The sequence below is a fragment of the Podarcis bocagei genome (assembly GCF_964188305.1).
Source record: "Podarcis bocagei genome assembly, chromosome: 13".
NCBI lineage: Eukaryota > Metazoa > Chordata > Lepidosauria > Squamata > Lacertidae > Podarcis > Podarcis bocagei.
In genome coordinates, this window is record NC_138138.1 from 45,724,867 (window position 1) to 45,749,529 (window position 24,663).

At 40.9% G+C, this 24,663-nt stretch overlaps 2 protein-coding genes across 2 annotated transcripts; both read left to right on the top strand.

The window, feature by feature from the left end:
- Positions 1 to 1,601: 1,601 nt before the first annotated feature.
- Positions 1,602 to 2,501, top strand: LOC308571849 (vomeronasal type-2 receptor 26-like; the record flags this gene model as incomplete). The annotated part of the gene is made up of 1 exon (XM_081167462.1): positions 1,602 to 2,501. One exon carries the CDS (start codon positions 1,602 to 1,604, stop codon positions 2,499 to 2,501), a length of 900 nt encoding a protein of 299 aa, XP_081023588.1.
- Positions 2,502 to 5,223: 2,722 nt separating this feature from the next.
- On the top strand, positions 5,224 to 15,195 carry LOC308571850 (vomeronasal type-2 receptor 26-like; the record flags this gene model as incomplete). Its single annotated transcript, XM_081167463.1, has 6 exons — positions 5,224 to 5,510; positions 7,511 to 7,802; positions 9,259 to 10,110; positions 11,282 to 11,509; positions 13,195 to 13,321; positions 14,294 to 15,195. 6 exons carry the CDS (start codon positions 5,224 to 5,226, stop codon positions 15,193 to 15,195), a joined length of 2,688 nt encoding a protein of 895 aa, XP_081023589.1.
- Between the last annotated feature and the right edge of the window lie 9,468 nt (positions 15,196 to 24,663).

Consider the following 24,663-nt stretch of genomic DNA (forward strand, 5'->3'; position numbering starts at 1 on the left):
TTTGATGAGAAAGGTGAATTGATAGCTGGATTTGATATTATCAATTGGGTTACTTTCCAAAATAAATCCTTCCTAAAAGTGAAAGTAGGGAGGATGGATCCTCAGTCACCGCTGGACAGAGAGTTCTCCATTAATAAGGCCATAATTACATGGCACAGCCGATTCCAAAAGGTAGGACCAGAATGGTGCTTCTAAGACATAAAGCTTAATGCCTTTCCCTCCATGTCATGTTGGCTCCAGTCTGTAGCATTGGATTTTACGTTTAGGGTTGTGTGCTAGAAATCGACCAAATCCTTCCCTACTTGACTCGGAACGGACCTCATATTTCTGACTCTATTCAGGGCATCCACATCATCTCCTGGCACTGTACCCCTTTCAGCCCGCATACTTCCTGAAACTAAACTTGCTATGGTGCAGGAGATAAACTTTCATTAGAGACTGATATGGGTAGCAAAAGGACCCACTTTGAGAGTTATTTATTTATAGTTTTATGGGAAACAATATCGAACTTCCATTTTGAAAATACTCCACCTGGTTAAATGGAAAGATGCCATTTGATTTTAACCTCTTTTTTATTTTATTTTAGTGGCGAACACACAGTTTTTTGTAGCATTCTACAAAACTCAGATGACTGAAGGCAAAGAAAGCAAACGTAGAATAATAGCAATTGGTTAGTTTAAGGGGCGATCAAACAATGTTAGGGATCAATAAGGGGATACAAGGCCAGTTCAGAGTAACGGCAAAGATTCTTAAATGACTCAAAGTGTGAGTTCCTTTTTTAAATATTTCATACACACCCACACCGACCCACCCACCCAAAAAAGACAGCAAATAGGAAAGGGCAACTTTTAACTGTGCTGTAACCCTACCCTCTTCAAATGAGCTGTAGTCTGATCAGCATGCATAATCTTCTCAGTGATATATGATGCTCTTTGTTGACACCAGCAATTTCTTGATCATAGGAGGTGTTTTTTTAAAAAAAATAATAATAATGTTATATCTTCTTTTTCTGTGAATAGGCTGTGCCCCTTGCATTGTGCAATGCCCCTTGCCACCCAGGTTCCAGCAGAAAAAAGAAGGAGGGAGAACCATTTTGTTGCTATGACTGTGCTCAATGTCCAGAAGGGAAGATTTCGGACAAGAGAGGTTGTACACATTATTCTGTAAAGCATATTAAGAGCAATCATATATACTGACATTAGAGGGTCTGTATCATTGTTTCAGCAAGATAGATAGCAGCCAAGAAATGTCTCAAGCTTCATGGGTAACTGGGTGAAAGAAATTAACGCGATACTTCTACAAGAATTACAATTATGCTAAAGAGCACATGACATTACCTCCAATTCCCTGGAGACTAGTCTTTCTTTTAAGGAAAAGCCTACAAAAACCTAGAATTATAAGTGGCCCAACTTAAATTCCGGAGTGTGTAAGATGCTTTTGCACTTGTGCAATCCTCAGTTGAAGAGAAACATAGTAGAACTAAATGGTGATGTGCAGGGATATGCATAATCTCTAATAAAGAAGTCTCCTTAGTGGACTTCAGTATTGTTTATCTCTGAGACACTGAAATACATTTCTATTTTATTTTATTAAAACAAGACATGGATGATTGTTTCCACTGTCCAGAAGATCAATATCCTAACAAAGAAAGAAACCAGTGTCTTCCCAAGGACCTAAACTTCCTGTCTTATGATGAACCTTTGGGCATCAGCTTGACTGCATTGGCTCTGGCTTTTTCTGTAGTCACTGCTTTTGTCCTTGGACTCTTCATCAAGCACTGGAAGACTCCAATTGTCAAAGCCAACAACCGGAATCTCACCTACACCCTGCTCATCTCCCTCTTGCTCTGCTTCCTCTGCTCCTTGCTATTCATTGGCCAGCCTCAGATCCCAACCTGCTATTTACGACAAACTGCTTTTGGTATCATCTTCTCAGTGGCTGTTTCTTCTGTCTTGGCAAAAACCCTCACTGTTGTTTTGGCTTTCATGGCAACTAAACCAGGATCCAAGATGAGGAAGTGGTTGGGGAAAAGATTTTCCACCTCTATTATTCTCTGTTGCTCATTTATCCAAGCAAGTATTTGCATGCTATGGCTGGGTACTGAGCCTCCATTCCCAGATCTTGACATGCACTCTCTGCCTGAGTATATCATAGTCGAATGCAATGAGGGCTCACCCAATATGTTCTACTATATTCTTGGTTACATGGGATTTCTGGCTCTTGTTAGCTTCGTTGTGGCTTTCTTTGCTCGGAAGCTTCCGGACACTTTTAATGAAGCCAAATTTATCACTTTTAGCATGCTGGTGTTTTGCAGTGTGTGGCTTTCATTTGTTCCAACTTATTTAAGCACCAAAGGGAAGTATATGGTGGCTGTGGAGATCTTCTCTATCTTGGCCTCTAGTGCTGGAATACTTGGTTGCATTTTCTCCCCTAAATGTTACATAATTATCCTGAGGCCAGACCTTAACAGTAAAGAGCAGCTAAAAAAGAGAAATAAGTAAAAATATTACAACTGAGATCATTATATTCAGGAGTAAACACAACTGTTTCTAATATGCTTTAGTCCCATTTATGTATACAGACTAAATATCTCAAATGTGCCCTACGATATTCTGAAACATGATGTTTACTTTGAATCAGATGTGGCATATTTAGGGATGCATCTTTGTCCCAATGAACTCCATTAAATAAAGTTGTCATAGTTTGGTTGAACTACTTAATCAATGCTAAATGTTTAGTTTTCTATTTCGTGTTCAATCCTAAATATGTTTTACTCTGTATACTCGCTTTCAGGGCTGACATTTTTACAAACTTACAGTGGGTCTATTTTAGCTCTATGCCATATGTATCCCCCCCTTCTCTAGGTACCTTTGAAAGCAGAGGTTGGATGGCCACCAATAACATGTGAAAGAAGAAAGGCGCAACATAGCAAACACACACAGACACACACTGTGAAGTATGGTGAACAGATTAAAAGGGAAAGTCGTGTTCACATTGTCACTCCAAAAGGTCAAAATAAAGCCCAGCTCCCAATAAATTTGTTTTCTTGATTATTATTTATTGCATTCTCTCTTATGTAAGTTTTATCATTGAGATAGTTTGACAGCTTTTTCTTAACTAATTGTTATAGTAAGAGGATCTTTATTTTTCCTTTTTTGGGTATTGCACTGTTTTGTTTTCATTAGCCGTGTTTTAATCAGCTGCAAATCAGTATTAACGACTTCAGAATAAAGGAGAGTTATTGTAGGATTTCTTGGAAGATTGTAGCGTGTGCTTGTTTATATAATTATTTAGTACTTCTGTCCAGAAAAGTGTTTCTTTTTCACAACTCCAAAAGATATGTATTAAATCTGTGCTAGTTCTGCAGCTATTCATGTTTTGGCCATAAACTTTACTAATTCTGTGTGGAATTTAGTATCACTGGAAAATTGCCTTAAGATAATTCTCATTCATATACATTAATATATGTTTTTGGAATATTTTTAATGTCCATGTCCATTCTGCTTTGAGGATTGTTAACCCAATATTTGCTAAGTCCCATTCCTATTTCCTTTTATATGGAGTACGGAGAGATTGTTTGGTATATATTTAGAGTACTAAATATAGCTTTGTTATTATTTTGGTTTTATTATTTTGCTCAAGAAGAATTTCAAATGAGGTTATTTGACATGGTAACCCCCCAAAATTCTCATTCTTACATTTAAAGCCCATAAAATCTTGGACCAAGCTATTGAAATATTGCCTTGCCATATACATCTCTGATCGTGAAGTTCATTGATAGAGGCTCTGCTCCAATTTCTGTCACCAAATAAATTATATGTAAAATGGCTGGCTGGCTACTAGATATTTTGGTGGTGGCTTCTCAGTTCTAGAACAACCTTTAAGAGGGCCTTGTCAGATGCTATCCTCATGGCTTTTGCAACACTTGGCTGCACTCCACTCACAATCCAAGGACCCACAGCAGGCCTTCCAAACTTTGCCAACCTTGTCAGTTGCCTTCCAAACTTTGCCAACCTTGTCAGTTGCCTTCCAAACTTTGCTAGCCTTGTCAGTTGTCCACTCTGTGAAACTCATCTCAAACTCATCTCATTGAGTAGCAACATAGAGTTTCCAGCCTTTCCTGATCAGATCTGAACTCCAACCCTTCTGTGACCATGCTGGCCAATATGATCACCACCTATCAGATTTGGACCATATCTGACTTGGAGCCTACTGCAGCCTATCAGAAAACTAGGACCCAAGCCTAATACATAGGATTCATCCACACCTTCATTTGCCCCACCAATTTTCCCCATGAAAACCCATGGTTTAGAGTTATATTGGAAGAAACAGCACTTGTTCCGATTTAGGACTAAAGAGTGGGTTTTCAAGATGAGGTGGCTTACCTAATTTAGAGAGCAAGGGTTTCTCTGTGGGGGAGTGTCCATTTTATACCTTGTGGGGGGGGGGAATCCTTGTCAGATGCTATCATCATTACTTTAGTCACCTTGCACCAAAACTGAGACTGAAACGTGTATACTGCAATCAGTACCTGGCAAGTATTTTTTTTAAAAAAAAATATTTTAAAAAGATGTTTCAAATCAATCAATCAATCAGTCAATCAATGTTTATCTCTGAGACACTGAAATACATTTATATTTTATTTTATTTTATTAAGACAAGACAAAAGATGTTTCAAACAAACAAACAAACAAACAAACAAATAATTTTTTTTAAAAAAAATCTGAGCCACAAAAGCAGGGCAAACCCACCCTACCCAATTTCCTATAGATTTCTTCCACTCCTCTTGCCCAGGCATCAAAAACCTATGCTATTTCCAGGGGGAACAAATGGTACTGCAATAACAGTGGAAGTTACAATTGTTCTAACATTGTAAAACTAATTAAGAACTGGAATGGTCTATATTTATTTTGCAGTCCTGCAACAGCTGGTGCCTTTCTGAATGCAATACTTTGGGGAGATGCTTGTTCATCCTGTATAATTATCTAAGATCCCAATTATTCACTGTCTTTACTACAACAGGCCATATTATACTTTTAAATATGTATATATAATAGCCCTCGAACTAGTCAGAAAGGGGGGAGAGTTCATACAGTACTGCGTCGCCCTTTGTGGGGACCTTTCCCCCCTTTAAGTTTAGAGGGCAGGTAGCAGATCAGTTTATTAAAAGGCTTTAGATTCAATGAGACTATGCTTTTGTAACCAGGTTGGTGACAGATGAGAATGATCAAGAAAGGAACCGGGAGTTCTTTGTCAAAGGAAGACCATTTTTCCTTCTGGATGACAGGGTATTTCGTGTCCTTACAACTCCTGGTGTTGCTGCTGTTGCCTCAAACTGATTGCAATATGAATCCAGCTTTGTGTACCATTAATGATCCCCTCCGGGTGAGATACCAGTATTATCAGCCAGGGAGCTTTATCATTGGTGGGATCACTTCCCAGATCTTCTCATTTTCAGAGGGTGCAGACTTCGAAACACAGCCAAAACCAAAGTATGATGTTGAACCTGTGTAAGGAAGCCATTGTCTTGTTTTCCATTGCACACATTTGACTGTTTTGTGAACCTGTATGTATAATGTAGCTATAGTGACTAATAGTGATTGGCTGCCTCATTCTCCTTGGATAAATTATATAAAAAGGTCCTATTAGCAATGATTTGTTTTTTTAAAAAATAACCACTTGGGTTTCTATACTGGAGGGAATGGTGTTCAATTTTTTGTGGCGGGGATGCACATGTAGTTTCCTTGTTAGACTTGATTCTATAATTTATCTCACACCACATACTTCTAGAATTTAAACCCAACCCTATGACTATGTATTTAGCTTTCCCCTCTCTGGCCCAATGCATACACCCCAATTATCATTGCTGTCAGACAGGATCAAAACAGCAAATAAGTTCCAATGACTATAATGGTTAGACTGACTGGAGAGAACTGTGAAGAACTTCTTGTTTAGTATTGCATTAGTTGTAGTGAGACCAAGAGATCGAATTATGATTATTAGCTTAGCTATTAAAAAGCAGGCCGTTATGTGAATCTTCAGTGGTTATATTATAAGAGAGAGAGAGAGAGAGAGAGAGAGAGAGAGAGAGAGAGAGTATTTATAAGGAAAGCATTTAGAAAGGTGTCCATGCAATATTCTGGAAAATACTCAAGTTTTCAAAAAAATATTGCCTTCACCAAAGGCTTCTGGACAAATTAATTAGTCATGGGATAATAAGACATTAACTGGTTGACAAACTGAAAACAGAGAGTAGGAAGAAGAAATGGACATCAGAGTGGTGATCTTCCAAAGATCTGTATTGGGAACAATGCTTTTTAACTTCTTCACAAATGACATATTTTGAGGTTAAGCAATGAGATGGGTGGTAAAAAATAAAAAGGGATTGTGAGGAGTTGAGAAAGGATATTTCCCCAAAATTGAATTGGCATTAAAATGACAAATGTAGCTCACTTTCACTCTGGAGCAAATTATCTATCTATGAACACACACAGAGAGATGAGATCTGATATGACAGTGACTGACAATGTCATGATTCAATTAAAATGTCAGCCCTCTGTGTGACAGTTTTGAAAAGGCTTTATTAAATATTATGGATTCAGAAATACCATAATGCCTTTGTACACTCTACCTTTGTACATTTGGGATGGCCTGCAGTTCTGGGAGCCAAATCATGAAAAGGATATTGTAGAGTTATAAAAAAAACACAGAAAAGAGCAACCTCAATCATAGGACTGAAGCAATTCCATTATAAGTAAAAGGTTGTAACTTTTGAAACCTTTTACTTTAGAAAGAAAATGTTGAGGAAGGCAAGGGCATTACAGAGGTTTCTAAAATTATTCATGGTTTGGATCAAATGAGGAGACATTTCTTTTCCTCCCTGTCTTAGAAATGAGGCTCATCCAATGAAGCAGAATGGTTAGATATTCTGGGCAGACAATATACAACCACCGCTTACCCAAACATAAACTATGGAACTAACTATCACAATATGTAGAGATGGCCACCAACAAAAATGTTCTCAAAAGGCTATTGAAACCTACTAGTCTATGATGACCAGGGATTTCTTTTCAGCTGGAATTCACAGGAACTCAGTTCTGTCACCTCTCAGCTGGATGTCATTGCCATTATAAGAGAACAATGGAGGTATTTATAGCGAGTCCCAGCACCTCTTTTTCTAGAAAAATAGCAGCAATGATTACTAGGTGTTACAACCAGGTTTAGAGCCAGCACGCAGCTGAATAATAATCTGCTGTGAAAGAGGCAGTGGGTAAGGGCTATTGCTCACATGTTTTCTGGGTTCCCATGGATATCTACTTAGACACTGTAGAAAAAAAGATACTGGATCAGATCGACCCAGCAGGGCTTTGCTGATGTTGAGATGATGTAGGTACAGGAGGCAATGCTGAAAGCTGCTCCTACAAAAGCAGTCAAGTATAGAAAGGTGATATCGAGACAAAATGCCAGTTAATGCATTATGAGTCTAGTTTTTTCTTCTTCTCTACTATAGTGTGATGGTGAAAAAATATCAGCATGTCTTGTCCTTGGCGTATGCTGTAAAAGAGATCAATGAGAACTGCATGATCTTACCGAACATCACTTTGGGGTTCCATATCTATGACAGTCACTTTGATGCCCAGATAACTTACCAGAACACTTTGAATCTTCTCTTTAATCAGAAGAGGATTGTTCTCAACTACAACTGTGATATGCAGAAAAATCTAATTGCTGTCATTGGAGGCCTTGACTCTGAAACCTCCTTCCACATAGCTACTGTCTTAGGCCTCTACAAGATTCCACAGGTAGGATGACATAGGAAAGGTCCCAGATTTAATTCCCGGCATCTCCATGTAGGCCTAGGAGAGAAGTCTGTCTAAAATCCTTGAGAAACATTGCCAGTCAGTATAGTTAATTCTGAGCTAGATGGCCTAAGAAAGACGGACCAAGCATAGGGTAGGAAAGAAGCACCAAAAAGAAAATGCATACACTGATGCACAATACTAAATTAATGCTGAATTGTGTTAGTATGTTAATAGAGGAATTATAAATAAGTAAATAAAACTCCTATATTCTTATATACTATATTGGAAGGCATCGGATTAATGTTCAAGGAAGGAAGGCTTTACAAATGAAGGTGGCAGAACACTCTTTTAAAATCGTCTCTCCGACCCAGCGACATAGACTCTCCCTTCAGGATAGGCAGCCTTGTCATGTCTCAGGTATGATAGAATCTCCCATTGTTGGCCCTATCAGATATTGTTTTAGGACAGTGCAACTGGTTCACTTGCATTGAGTGCTGTTGCCACACAGGTTGCTGCAACAAGGATGTAGAACGGAGGGCAGGAGGTGGAGGGCACCAAATTTTAGCATCGGACAGTGTGCCAGTGATATTTCACAGCAATAACAGCAGCAGCAGCAACAATAATTTTATTATTGAAACTCCATCCACCTGACCGAGTTGCCCCAGCCACTCTGGGTGGCATCCAACATAATAAAAACACAGCAACTGTCCAACATTAAAAACTTCCTGATACAGGGCTGCCATTGGCTCTGTCTGCAAGGAGTAAAATAGAAAATATTCCCCAGTTATCACATTTTGCATTTACTTTTCTGGACTGGAAAGGCATTAATTACTGATCACCCTCCCTGTCCATGCTTACCTGCAAGTGTAACAACAAAGAATACCAAATTGATTGGTTGATTCTCATCTACCTTCACCTAAATCTTTAAGGATTAAAAGATGGGGCTGTTTGAAATTTGCTATTCATTTTATAAATGATCTTTGTATTTTGCAAATAAGTTTGGACTCTTCACTTTTTGAAAATATTCAATGCATTATTGAATAAGCGGGAAAATCCTGCAAACTCCTAGCATCATCTAACATCAGAACTACCAACAACAATGAGAACAGAGGAAGGAAGGAAGGAAGGAAGGAAGGAAGGAAGGAAGGAAGGAAGGAAGATTTGAGGGGTAGATGTTCTGAGATGTTGTGAGAAGTTTAAAGTGGCGAGAGATCCCACATGCATAATAACATAAGAAGAGCCTGCTAGGTCAGGCCAGTGGTCTGTCTGTTCCAGAATCCTCTTTTCACAGCAGCCAAACAGATGCCTATGGGCAAACTAAAATACCAATGGGCAAAGAAGTTGCCTAAGGGTTTAGCCTGGACAATTTTGAGTAGCAAATATGAAAGAAACGATTACTATTATAATTAAGCGTACATTTCCCCCAATGGAAACAAACATTATTTTCCTTGCTTAGGTCACCTATTGTTTATATGCACCAGGTGTGAGTGATGTAACTCAGCGCTCTCCCTTATATCGCATGGTTCCAAATGAAGAGCATCAGTACACCGGAATTGTCAAGCTGCTGCTCCATTTTCAATGGAAGTGGGTTGGGATCCTGGCCATGGGTGATGATAAAGGAGAAAAATTCATCCAGACCATGGACCACATCTTTTCCCGGAATGGTATCTGTACAGCCTTCGCTAAAAGGATGCCAAAACAGAGCAACATTTTAGGTGTGGTTAACTTTTACGACATTTATATGGATATAATAGCTTCACTAAATGAGACAAGCGTCAATGTCTGTGTTGCAAGTGCTGATCCTCACATGATGTTGATTTTGCAAGTAGTGCTCAATCTAATTGAAACGGATATTATGATTCCCATAAGCAAGGTGTGGGTTATGACAGCCCATTGGGACTTTTCATTGGAGCCATTTTTCCACAATCTGGATGTAAAGATTTTCCACGGTGCCTTGTCTTTTGCCATTCATTCTACTGAGGTGAAGGGGTTCAAAGATTTCCTTCAGATCCGGAATCCCTCCATCTCTGATGAAGATGGCTTTATCAGGGCCTTCTGGGAACAAGCATTCAGCTGTTCATTAACTGCAGATACTGACATGGGTAATGGATGCTGCACAGGAAAGGAGACGCTGGAGAGACTTCCTGGACCTTTTTTCGAAATGAGTATGACCAGCCAAAGTTATAGCATTTACAATGCTGTATACACTGTTGCACATGCATTGAATGCCTTATATGCATCTAGAAACAGATACAGAACCATTGCGCATAGAGACCTTCTGGAGATTTCAAAGACAAGTCTTTTAAAGGTGATGTACCATATGTTACTGCCTATTTATATTTTTAGGAACTGACTATGAAATTGACAATATTTGTTTGTTTGTTTATATGGGACCATCAATGTACATTTAGTTTTATGATATGCAATTATTATTATTATTATTATTATTATTATTATTATTATTATTATTATTAATTTATTTATACCCCAGCCACTCTGGGTGGCTTCCAACAAAAGATAAAAAATACATTAAAACATCAGTCATTAAAAACTTCCCTAAACAGGGCTGCCTTCAGATGTCTTCTAAACGTCAGATAGATTTTAATTTCTTTGACATCTGATGGGAGGGTGTTCCACAGGGCGGGTGCCACTACCAAGAAGGTCCTTTGCCTGGTTCCCTGTAACTTTGCTTCTTGCACTGAGGGAAGTGCCAGAAGGCCCTCGGCGCTGAACCTCAGTGTCCAGGTTGGATGATGGGCGTGGAAATGATCCTTCAGGTATACTGGGCCGAAGACTAAAGCCAGAAGACTAAAGACTGTAGCCAGAAGACTAAAGGCCAATTTCTTAAACTGTTTGGAATGTACTTCCTGATAAGATGGTTTCTGCAGGAGCCCCTCCAAGAAGAGTGCAGTGATCAATTGAGTTTATAAGGCATGGGTAGGCAAACCCATGCCTTATATACTTGGGAGCTGGATCCGGCCCAGTTGCCTTCTAAATCCGGCCCACGGACGGTCCAGGAATCAGTGTGTTTTTACATTAGAATTTGTGCTTTTATTTAAAATGCATCTCTCGGTTATTTGTGGGGCATATGAATTCATTCATGGTTGTTGTTTTTTCAAAATATAGTTCTGCCCCCACAAGGTCTGAGGGACAGTGGACCGACCCCCTGCTGAAAAAGTTTGCTGACCCCTGATATAAGGGGTAAGAAAAAAAATTCAGGTATCATAGTCCCAAGCTGTGTAGGGTTTTATACGACAAAACTAGCACTTTGAATTTAGCCCAGTAGCTAATTGGCAGCCCATGCAATTCTTCAAAAAGTGGGGTAATATACAGTATAGGCATACTCTGTCCCAGTGTATGGGATATTTTGCACCAGCTACAGCTTCCAAACCAATCTCAAGGGCAGTGCCACACAGAGCACATTGCATATAAAGCACATTCACACTTCAAAAATCTGACTTAAACATCTTTTACTCTAGCTTCATGCTTTTCTTAGGAGCATCTCATTCAACAACAGTGCTGGTGACAAAGTGTCCTTTGATGAGAAGGGTGAATTGTTAGCTGGATTTGATATTATCAATTGGGTCACTTTCCCAAACAAATCTTTCCTAAAAGTGAAAGTAGGAAGAATGGAGCCTCAAGAACCACTGGACGGACAGATCTCCATCAATGAGACAATGATTACATGGCACAACCAATTGAACCAGGTAGGGTCAGACTGGATAGTCTAGGGTACAAAGTTGATCAGTTAATCCTACTCTTGAAAGCCATTTGTGAAAAGCTGCAATAGAACTAAAACATATGAATGAATAAGGGAGTAAATACTAAATATTGTTTGACCTTCCCCACCCCTTTTGTAAAATCAGTTTTAGGTAGCATCTGTTTTTCCTAGAAAAAAGTTGCTGGCACTCAAAAGCGGCTCCTACCCTGACCATCGTGAGTGCCACCATCTAGGCAACCAGAACGCATACGACCAGCAGCAGTGCACAGCGCACAATGAGGGAAGCGCATCACATGCTGTACCATACATTCTCAGGCTCCTTGGGGGGCAAGATTTGTGTGCTCAAGCCAGCCCGGTGTGTGTGAGAGAGAGTGAGTGAGTGAGTGTGGCAGCGACCAGACCCCAGCAGGCCTTTGCTCATGGCACAGCTCCCTACGCAGCTGAGCACTGATTGTAGGGGGAGGGTGCCAATACTGTGTACTGGTGAGTACCACCAGAAAAAAAGGATTGGTTTTAGGGGAGAAGATAAATTGGAATGAGGACAAAGGATCATTTTCTGTGTGAAAGTCCCAAATCAGATATTACTTAGGGAATGGAAACCTAATTCTGTATGAGATCAATGTTTCTTTTTATTATTCTTAACATTTTTGTTCCATTTTTTTAAAACAACAACAACCACAAAGCTATTTCATTCTGTTTTGTAGCAGTTCACTAACACACACACACATACACAGCACTGAAAAAAGAATGTGCAATTCTCTGTCAGTGCTTAAAACATTCCTCTTCTTTCCCGAGTTACTATCAATAGCAGCCTGAATACAACCTCCCTGTGAAGCATATGATCTTTTGTTACAATTTAGCAACCTGTTCATGACAATATGAAATTGCACAAATGCTATACAGTGGTGCCTCGCAAGACGAAAAGAATCCGTTCTGTGAGTCTCTTCGTCTAGCGGTTTTTTTGTCTTGCGAAGCAAGCCCATTGACGGATTAGCGGATTAGCGCTATTAGCGCTATTAGCGGATTTTAGCGGCTTAGCGGCTTAGCGGATAAGTGGCTTAGCGGCTTAGAAAAAGGGGGGAGGGGAAAAACCCCCGCAGGAACTCGCAAGACATTTTCGTCTTGCGAAGCAAGCCCATAGGAGATTCGTTTTGCGAAGCACCTCCAAAACGGAAAACTCTTTCGTCTAGCGAGTTTTCTGTCTTGCGAGGCATTCGTCTTGCGGGGCACCACTGTATCTTCTTTCTGTAATGGTTTTACTCACCAAGGCTTCTCTTCCCCAGTGTGATCCCAGCCTACCAGGTATTAAACGGTGCACATGCTGGCATTACAACTCTACAAAGTTCTGTAAGAGGACAATGGGTTAATTTAAAGGGTGATCATATGAGGAAACCTCAACGTATTTAGAGTGAGGGAAAAGATTCCCGAATGACTCAAAACATAGATCCTATCTTTTCAGCAATTCATTCAGCATGACCCCACTAAAAAACAACACCCTGCTAAAAGGAAGTGGTATCTTCTAAGAGTGCTGACCCCTCACCCTTTCGTGTTAGCTATGGTTGAATAAACATACAAAACCCTATCAGAGGCACATGATGCTCTTTGTTAAATTCAGCAACCTCACTGTTATGAGAGATTTTATAAATGTTATCTCTTCTCTTTTATGAACAGGCTATCCCCCTTGCCTTGTGTAATGACTACTGCTATCCAGGTTTCAGCAGAAAAAAGAAGGAGGGCAAGCCATTTTGTTGCTATGAGTGTCTTCCATGTCCAGAGGGGAAGATTTCAAATGCAAAGGGTAAGGAGACATTATTTTCTAAAGGATGTTCAGAACCATTTTGTATCTCATAGGGTTATGCCACTAAATAATAATAAATACTTCCATTTTTTAAAAAAACAAAACTTTGCTGATCCATTATGAGCAATTGCATTTGAAAATGACCAAAGGAGAGAAACTTTGCTGAAATTCTCATCTGCAAGGTTTATTCACATTTCATTTGTGATGGCCGAAGAGTGTTCGTGAGTGTATTTTATTTCATTTTGCCAGCAATCTAACCAGTTGACTGCAGTCTGCAGGCTTCCCACATGCCTATGCTTCAATAAGGGGTGGGGGGGTGGGGAATGACATGGGGCTTTTTCAGATCAGGAAGCAAGGGAAGCTGGGAGGCCTATAGAGTGCTGGATAAAACTTTCATTGAGAGACAGAAAAACCACACACACACACACACACACACACACACACACACACACACACCCCACCCTAGGCCACCCTACAACAATCACCATCAGGAATATTAGACAGAAATTTGCACAGCCCACCCAATCCACCCTGAGGCTCCCACTCTTTCCTATCAAGTGCCAACTAAGAGACCACCTGCTCTACTTTGCATCCTCTGGTCAAATAGTTCAGGGGGGGGGGAATACTAAATAAGAGGGTTTTTCATTTTCTCCTAAACCTGGATAAGCATATGACCAGGAAGCAGGGGCAAGAAGGAGATGTATCTTTTAACTCCTTCTAATTGAAATTAGGGGGGTTAATTTTTCATGGTGCTGCTTTACGAGGGTCTTTCCTGCATTTGAAACAAATGCACTTCTGGGCTAAGCATTTCCTCATACTAGCCACACATTACTAGCTAGTAATCTGCCAGCATGGTAGATAATCAACAATAACATCAGTCCATGCTATATCTCTATTATACTTCGGTAATACAGTATAATATGGAAGAGCAGGTTGATTAAAATACTATTACTTTTTCTTTTCTTTTTAAAGATATGGATGATTGTTTTGAATGCCAAGAACATAAATATCCTAATAAAGAGAGAAACGAGTGCCTTCTGAAATATCTGAACTTTTTATCTTATGATGAACCTTTGGGCATCACTTTGACTGTTTTGGCTCTGTCACTATCTTCAATGACAGTGTTGGTGTTTGGAATCTTTGTCAAGCACCGGAAGACTCCCATTGTCAAAGCCAACAACCAGAACCTCACCTACACTCTGCTCATCTCCCTCCTGCTCTGCTTCCTCTGCTCCTTGCTATTCATTGGCAAGCCTCAGACACTGACTTGTCAGTTACGACAAACTGCTTTCGGTATCATCTTTTCAGTAGCTGTTTCTTCTGTTTTGGCAAAAACCCTCACTGTGGTTTTGGCTTTCATGGCTACCAAGCCAGGATCCAAAATAAGGAAATGGGTGGGGAAAAGATTCTCAAACTCTATTATTTTCAGCTGTTCAGTTATCCAAGTAGGTATTTGCATACTATGGCTATGTACAGACCCTCCCTTTCCAGATTTAGACATGCATTCTCTTCCTGAAGAAATTGTAGTGGAATGCAATGAAGGATCAGCCCACATGTTCTACTATATTCTTGGTTACATGGGATTGCTGGCTCTTGTCAGCTTTGTTGTGGCTTTCTTTGCTCGGAGACTGCCAGACACTTTTAATGAAGCCAAATTCATCACTTTCAGCATGCTGGTGTTTTGCAGTGTTTGGCTTTCTTTTGTTCCAACGTTTCTGAGCACCAAAGGAAAATACATGGTGGCTGTGGAGATCTTCTCTATCTTGGCCTCCAGCGCAGGGATACTGGGTTGTATTTTCTCCCCTAAATGCTATATAATTGTCCTCAGACCTGAACTGAACAGTAAAGAGCAGCTAAAAAAGAGAAATAACTAAAAATCAAACAACTGAAATCATGATACTCGGAAGTAAATCCAGTTGACTGAAATACGCTTTATTTCCATTTAATTTTGCTGAGCAAATAGCTGGAATATGTCCAATGAGAGTCTGAAGATAGGATATTGACCATAAATCAGAGGTGGCATATTTACGAATACATCTCTGGTCCCTCCCAAAATGCTATGCTTTTCTCTACATAAAGATTCCTTGGTTTAAATGTTAGGTTAATGTTGTCCATCAGTTATGTTTGCTTAAAAGGTTTCCAGTTCAAAGAAACATGTTCCCTCTACAATTGTTCCAGTGCCATCATTAAAACTAATTTACAGTTGATTCATGTGGACACTGTGCCATGTCATATATAGATTATCACTATTATTATTTATTAAATTTATATACACCCCTTCATCAAGAGACCACAGGGTGGTTTACCGAATAAAACACAAATTAAACAATTTTATAATAGTAAGGTGGGGGGAAGACAAAACTCATCCTGCTTTAAAAGGCCACAGAATCATTTACAGCCAAAGAGGAATGTTTTCATGTGGTGCCAAAATATATGCTGGGGAAATCATTCTGCAAACAGGGACCCACCACAGAAAAGGCCTGTTATGATGTTGGCACCCTCCAAACCTCCCTTCTTCATATGCCTCCTCCTCCGTTACATATTTTTGGTGCCAGGTTTTGATTCTGGATTGTTTTATTGATGTTTAATGTGCAGTAAACCGCTTTGAGATTTTTCTTAAAAATATAAAGTGGTAAAGAAATGAAAATAATAAACAAATAAACAAATAAAAACAGGCCTGTTCCAGGCCTTGGGCTCATTAAACAGTCTATGGCCTCCTAAGTAAAGGTAAAGGTACCCCTGCCCGTATGGGCCAGTCTTGACAGACTCTAGCGTTGTGCGCTCATCTCACTCTAGAGGCCGGGAGCCAGCGCTGTCTGCAGACACTTCCGGGTCACGTGGCCAGCATGACGAAGCTGCTCTGGCGAACTGGCACCAGAGCAGCACACGGAAACGCCATTTACCTTCCCGGTATAAAGCGGTACCTATTTATCTACTTGCACCTACGGGTGCTTTCAAACTGCTAGGTGGGCAGGAGCTGGGACCGAGCAATGGGAGCTCACCCCGCTGCGGGGATTCGAACCGCCAACCATGAGATCGGCAAGTCCTAGGTGCTGAGGTTTTACCCACAGTGCCACCCGCGTCCCATAACAGAATGTCCTTCAAGCCTCCTAGACTGTCCAAATTTCAGTGGCACCCTTGGTGACAGTAAAATCCAGCACCCCCCACCTCTCACCTTCTGTTGGACTTCCTGGTTGTGGTGTCTGCTACAGTGCCCCAGAAGCTTCACACCCAGTGTGACCAAACTGTGTGACCAAGCCAGTAGTTTGAGAAGAATATTAACAACAGATTATGCCACTGCATTAAGACTTACATTGGCCACCAATGAGCTAATAAGGTAAGCTGAAGGTGCTGCTGCTGGCGTAGGTTTAAAAAGCACTTTGCAGCTTGGGACAGGGTAAAAGGTCATTTCACTTATCCTTATTCTTAGCCTTCATAATATATCCCACCTTTTCCCCAGTTTGGGACTCAATGTGTGGCTTACACACATAAAGTAGAACAAGCTAAAGACATAGAAAAGAGAACCATTAAAATGCAATTAAACCACAATAGAATTAAAATAAGATTAAAAGATCCTTTTGAAATTGACCCAGCACCTTTCCGAGCACAATTCAAAGTACTGATGCTGACCTTTAAAGCCCTAAATGGCCTCGGTCCTGTATACCTGAAGGAGCGTCTCCACCCCCATCATCCAGCCCGGACACTGAGGTCCAGCGCTGAGGGCCTTCTGGCAGTTTCCTCGCTGCGAGAAGTGAGGTTACAGGGAACCAGACAGAGGGCCTTCTCAGTAGTGGCACCTGCCCTGTGGAACGCCCTCCCAGCAGATGTCAAGGCAATAAACAACTATTTTACTTATAAAAGACAACTGTTTAGGGAAGTTTTTTAATGTCTGATGCTGTATTGTTTTTAATATTTGGTTGGAAACTGGCCAGAGTGGCTGGGGAAACCCAGCCAGATGGGCGGGGTATAAATAATAAATTATTATTATTATAAATTATTGTTGTTGTTGTTGTTATACATTGAACTAATTACTGCACTGTGCAGGAGAGGTTCTCCTGCATCAACCATCTCATCAGGTGGTCCTTCCCTTTGAAATGAAGCTCTTACAAAATGGACCCAGGCCATGCTGCCAGCAAAGCATGTTCATTATGGTCCATCTGTGGGTGTTAGATTTTCTCTCTAGTTTTGTGGAACGTAGGCATTTACAGTGGTACCTCAGGTTAAGTACTTAATTTGGTCCTTACTTAACCTAAAACTGCTCTTAACCTAAAGCACCACTTTAGCTAATGGGGCCTCCTGCTGCTCCCGTGCTCCCGGAGCACAATTTCTGTTCTCATCCTGAAGCAAAGTACTGAACCTGAAGCACTATTTCTGGGTTAGTGGAGCCTGTAACCTGAAGCGTATGTAACCTGAAGCGTATGTAACCTGAGGTACCACTGTATTGCCTGTCTCACAACAGAGGACAAAAGAGCTTTGTCAAGAGGAGTAAAACATTATTTGCTCAATGGTTCTATTACACATAATGCCAACTAGATTGCAATGCACCAGGGACTATGAACCCTAAAATTATCTCAAGGCACTGTGATTCAGCCTTCCTCTGGCAATAGCCACATAGCATTTTGGTGTCAACAAACATATGCCTGAGTGAAATTCAGAATGTTTATAAAGACTACCCAGTTCCAATGAGAACTGATCTACCACTTATACCAACAGCCTGAGCTGCTCATAGCAACAGATGCCAGTGGAGGTTGACAGTGGAGGATGATAATGAGTTTAGACTGAAGCAGGTGCTTTAATGTTAAGAAGAGTAGACTTTCATCTCAGGATATTAGAGGTACTCTTTTTGCTGCTACCCATCATGTTCCCTCTATTTTCAGTACATCCTGCTTTGCATTGTGTGACTGACCCCATCAATGTCCAACACCAATATTATCAGCCTGGGCACTTCATCATCGGTGGTATCACTTCACAGCTATTCTTACCCTCCTTCACTCCACTATACTTCAAGGAGAAGCCAAATGAAATGCTTGCTGATGAATATGCGTAAGAAGATTTTTCATTCTCTGGGTAAAAAAGTCCCAAGTCGGGAAAATACTAGATAACAGAAGCAATTTGCTTGTGGTGGCAGGTGCTCAATGAGACTTGTAAGATGGGAAGCAGGGAGACCAACAGTAGGTGGAGTTGGAGTCAATAAGGAGAAGAGACACCCCTGGGCTGATTGTAAATAGAGATGGGGGAGTACTTTGATTTCATTCACAATTAAAAACAGCCTGCCTCTTTCACAATTGCTGGAACAATAGGGGAAGAGTCGGGCACGACTAAATGACTAAGCAATAACAATAAAAGATCTATCCCTTCAAATTCACACTTTTCTGAATTCTGCAATGCAGTTTTCCATCTAAACAGCATGTACAAAAATGCAAATGATAGGGTAAAGTGGCACTATAAATACATACTGTTTCTTGTTACAGACAGCATACAAAACTGTTGCAAAATTTCATAAAATCATGAGTATATTAGGCAAAATTTACAATGAAAGTGATGAATTTTCATGCATAAGCGTCATGAACAGAAAAGGATGACAAGTGGTGAAATCCACAAACTAATCCCCATGGGTGCATTAGCAATTTTTTTGAGCAGGTTTACTCTTTATATACAGTACTGAACATCATCTTCTTGCATTCTGTATATATTTGCTATGGTGATTCTGTGCATCACGGAGCAAATATTTAATGGAATTGAAACTCCCTTTTCTCCCATATGAAATAAATATACAGGTTTGATGATGGACAGTGTGGATTAGTCTGCAGACTATACACCAGTGAAAGCAGGAAAACCCATTATACACAACATTTTCTCTTGCTTCAGTGCAGTGCCAAAGAACTACCAGCATGCCCTATCCTTAGTCTTTGCTGTGAAGGAAGTCAATGAGAATGCCAAGATTTTACTAAACATCACACTGGGGTTCCAGATCTATGACAGCTACTTCAATGCAAGGATGACTTATCAGAATACTTTGAATCTTGTCTCTCGCCATGAGAAGACTGTTCCCAACTACAAGTGTGGTGCTGAGAAGAACCTGATAGCTGTCTTTGGGGGTCTTGACTCTGAAACGTCAATCTACATGGATTCCATCTTAAGCTGCTACAAGATTCCACAGGTAACATGATTCTAATAGGGTTGAAGCATTCACAACTGGGACATGTTTTATTATTGTATATTCCCAGGCTTTGGGTGTGAGTGAAGGGAGAAATGTGTGTGAAGGGAGAAAAGGATTTGTTACAAACACAAAGCAGATGACACTGATGCACTCGCTTTAGAGTGTGGAAGAGTCACCAGTTACCAGTGCTCATCAATGGTTCATCTTCATCCTGGAGAAGAGTGACTAGTGGGGTGCCACAGGGTTCTGTCTTGGGCCCGGTCTTATTCAACATCTTTATCAACGACTTGGATGATGGACTCAAGGGCATCCTGATCAAATTTGCAGATGACACCAAACTGGGAGGGGTGGCTAACACCCCAGAGGACAGGATCACACTTCAAAACGACCTTGACAGATTAGAGAACTGGGCAAAAACAAACAAGATGAATTTTAACAGGGAGAAATGTAAAGTATTGCACTTGGGCAAAAAAAATGAGAGGCACAAATACAAGATGGGTGACACCTGGCTTGAGAGCAGTACATGTGAAAAGGATCTAGGAGTCTTGGTTGACCTCAAACTTGACATGAGCCAACAGTGTGATGCGGCAGCTAAAAAAGCCAATGCAATTCTGGGCTGCATCAATAGGAGTATAGCATCTAGATCAAGGGAAGTAATAGTGCCACTGTATTCTGCTCTGGTCCGACCTCACCTGGAGTACTGTGTCCAGTTCTGGGCACCACAATTCAAGAAGGACACTGACAAACTGGAACGTGTCCAGAGGAGGGCAACCAAAATGGTCAAAGGCCTGGAAACGATGCCTTATGAGGAACGGCTAAGGGAGCTGGGCATGTTTAGCCTGGAGAAGAGGAGGTTAAGGGGTGATATGATAGCCATGTTCAAATATATAAAAGGATGTCACATAGAGGAGGGAGAAAGGTTGTTTTATGCTGCTCCAGAGAAGCGGACACGGAGCAATGGATCCAAACTACAAGAAAGATTCCACCTAAACATTAGGAAGAACTTCCTGACAGTAAGAGCTGTTCGACAGTGGAATTTGCTTCCAAGGAGTGTGGTGGAGTCTCCTGCTTTGGAGGTCTTTAAGCAGAGGCTTGACAACCATATGTCAGGAGTGCTCTGATGGTGTTTCCTGCTTGGCAGGGGGTTGGACTCGATGGCCCTTGTGGTCTCTTCCAACTCTATGATTCTATGATTCTATGATTCTACAGCAAATAGGAAAATAGGTCACACACAAAAATATTTTGGCGTCACAGAAAAGCTTCTGATGAAAGCAGGGGGAGCTTGATGTCAAACATTTTTTTTCCAGTTGTTTCAATTAATCTCATGGTGAAATTGTTTATATGGTTTATACTCCAATATAAGGTCCAGTGGAAAACAGGAGAACAAGTGTAATATAAAATTCTCTGAGTTTCTCTGGACCTAGTATCAGCTCTATGTAGAACTTCTCATCACACTTGGAAGGTTCAGAAGAGGTTCTTAAGAATACAATTATCAATTAGGATTGGGCTAAGCGATCCTGAGCCCCATTGCTTTGTAGGATTACTGTTTCTCAAATCGTACTTGCTCTTAGCTTACAGGCCATATGTCAGAGTCCAAAAATTAAAAAATAGGATGAAGGAGAAGGATAATCAACAGTCTCTGGCACTAGGCCTTGATGTTAAAAGTTTCTAAAATGACCAGCTTGAACAGAAACAGAGACTTAAATTCGTCTTCTTCGTTGGCGATCACTCGTAGCCGAGTAAGATTCTCTACCATAAACACTGTTTTAACAATGAGTTCGAAAGTGACCGTGGAGGCCAATTCTGGACCCACATGTCCTTCCATAGTGGGGACATTGGTTCCCGGGTGTGAGTTGATCACAGTGTGGATTTGCCAAGCATGCCTTCCTCTTAACTCATTTCTCCCTTGCGTTCTGAGTTTGAGTGTCTTCAAAGTCCATGACACCTTTGGTAAAGGCTGTTCTCCAACTGCAGCGCTCGCAGGCCAGTGTTTCCTAGTTGTCGGTGTTTATACTACATTTTTTTTAGATTTGCCTTGAGACAGTCTTTAAACTTCTTTTGTTGACCACCAGCATTACGCTTTCCATTTTTAAATTCAGAATAGAGTAGTTGCTTTGGAAGACGATAATCAGTACAAGGAGCTAAACAGAACTTCTGTCTCTGCTGGGCTAATCGTATGACCTTGATCCCCTTCTCTCTTTCTCTCTCTCCTTTGTTCATGTCTAGATCACCTATTCTGCAGCACGGAGTGCAAAACAACATATTTCTTCCTTATACCAAATGACACCAAGTGAAGCAAATCAATACAATGGGATTGTTCAGCTTCTTGTGTATTTCCAATGGGTATGGGTTGGGATCTTTGTCACAGCTGACAATAAAGGAGAAATGTTTGTGAAGACACTGACACACCAATTTTCCTTGAGTGAAATCTGTGCAGCCAGCATTGAAAGATTGCCAAGTGCTAGTTATTTTTTCAACATTTATGATGTGGTGGAGAAATGTCAAGACGTGGCCATTTCCCTAAGCAAAACCAAAGTCAATGTGTTTGTTGTAAATGCAGACACTTACACCATGAAGTTTTTGCAGTGGATGCTAATAGCAGGTGTAATGTATGGTGTGAGGCCAATAAACAAGGTCTGGGTTATGACTGCCGACTGGGATTTCTCATCAGAAACATTTCACAGAGATCTGGATATACAAAACTTCCATGGTGCCTTATCCTTTGCCATTCATTCCAGTGAGGTTAAGGGGTTCCACCATTTCCTCCTGAACCTAAATCCCCACTCTGAGGCCGATGGCTTTATCAGGTTCTTCTGGCAACAGGCATTTGGTTGCCAGTTTCTAGATGTGGAAACGGAGGAGGGATCCTGCACTGGTGAGGAGAAGCTGGAGAGCCTTCCTGGGGCTTTTTTTGAAATGCAAATGACCAGCCAAAGCTACAGCATCTACAATGCCGTCTATGCTGTGGCCCATGCTTTGCATGCCATGTTGGCATCCAGAACCAAATATAGAGAGGTGATGCTTGGGCACTATGTGGGACTTCATGAGCCACAATATTTTCAGGTAATGTCTAACACGGAAAGCAGATCATTTTTTTAATGAATAGCCCAATCATAATGTGCTTGGAGAGCACATACAGAGGCTTCCACATCCACAGAGAATGTTGCTTTTTCATTCGGTTCTTTGGAAAGTTGTAAGTACAGTATTTATTATTATAAGGGCACAGAAGTGCTCCTAATGAAGGTGAGAATCAAACACATGGTTCCTTGAGTATAGGCTGCAGAAATCTATTGCTAATAAAAAGTTGTCTCTTCAGAAATTAAGGATATTTGTTACATATTTCTTTTTACTATCAATAGATGGTTCAGATTTCAATGAAATGAAATACCACAATTCAATGAAATACCACAATTAAGTTTAAAAGTGCTAACAAACACATTTGTAAACTCCCCCCCTACACAAACATGCCATATATTTCTATCCAATTGTGATAAAAACTACTGAAGTACTTTATTATGGTTTGTCAAGGAAAACACACTTTCATTGGTTTCCTGAAATTCAATAAGCAGTTCAAGAGTCTTTGTTGTATTACCGTATTTTTCACCCTATAGGACGCACTTTTCCTCCTCCAAAAATGAAGGGGAAATCTGTGTGCGTCCTATGGGGCGAATACAGGCTTTCGTGAAGCTTGGAGAGCGAGAGGGGTTGGTGTGCACTTCAGGAAGCTATCAGCAAGCCTGGGGAGCCCGCGGGAGTTCCTGCAGGGCTCCCTAGGCTGCGGATAGCAGCCTGCGGCCAGGCGCGTGGGGCGCCCTGAAGCACAGCGCCCCTCGCGCCGGGCAGATATCCGCAGCCTGAGGAGCCCTGTGGGAACTCCCGCAGGGCTCCCTAGGCTGCAGATAGCAGCCTGCTGCACGGAGCGTGGGGTGCGCTGAAGCAGAGCGCCCCGCACTTTGGGCAGACATAGGCCAGCCCCACAAGCTCGGGGGACAGCGAGGAGGTGCAGCGCGCCATCCCGCTGTTCCCCGACCTGGTTTTGGGGGGGAAATAAAGGGGGGGGGAATTGTCCTTTATTTCCCCCCAAAAAAACTAGGTGCGTCCTATGGGACGGAGTGTCCTATGGGACGAAAAATACGGTAAGTTGTACGGAAGCATGCTGGCAGATTTAAGCCAAACGTCTTGCCAATATTGCAATGCTTGTATGTTTTTAGCAGGTACTGAAAAATGTTGAATGGAAATGTTGATTTTAGGATTGATGGATATGGGTTGAGGATTAAATATGTAAATTAAAATTTAAAGCTCCTGCCCAAAATGTGTGGGGAAAATATGAGACCAAACAGGCTGTGAAGCCCGTTTTTTAGCAGAGTAAAACCACTTATCCAACTTGCACCGTCCCGGAAGCTAGGAATTATGAAATTTCACAATTTATACCTGTTTATTTGTGTTCTGCTGATATTTCCTCACTTTCTACCTGTTGCTAAGAATAAACCACACAAATTTGAAAAACTAAAAAGGTTTACTTACATTCAATGAAGGCAGCTACTACTTCGAGGTAATTTTTTCCCCTTAGTTTCTAAAATGGAATTTAGATAGGCATGTCTCCCTTAAAATTCAAGGGGAGTTTCAACAAATACTGTGAATTGATCCCAGCATGAGAAAACAGAATCTTTGTAGTATGTTCTCTATTTCTACCCAATTTACCATTCTCTTTTTTCCACTGAAGCTTCAACCTTTCCTGAGGAATATCTTGTTTAACAACAGTGCTGGTGACAGTGTCTTTTTTAATGAGAAACGTGAGCTAGAAGGTGGATTTGATATTATCAACTGGGTGACTTTCCCAAATAAGTCCTTCTTAAGAGTGAAAGTTGGGAAGATGGATCCCCAAGCACCACTGGGCAGTGATTTCTCCATTGATGAGAAGATCATTACATGGCACCAGAGTTTTAACCAGGTAGGACCCAATTGCAGCTTCTGAGGTCTATAGGTAGACATTCACCAGATTTGTTTCATCATCATGTACACCCTGCTGAATGAGTTCCTTTTAGCTGCATTGATTCTTTGTATGGTTAGGGATGGGTTGTTTGCATGCCACTCTAGTGATCTTGGTTTCCAGGGTTTAAAACCCTGCAGCTCTGCCCTCATTCACTGGTTGAAATGCCTAGACTATCTAGTTCAACCAAGA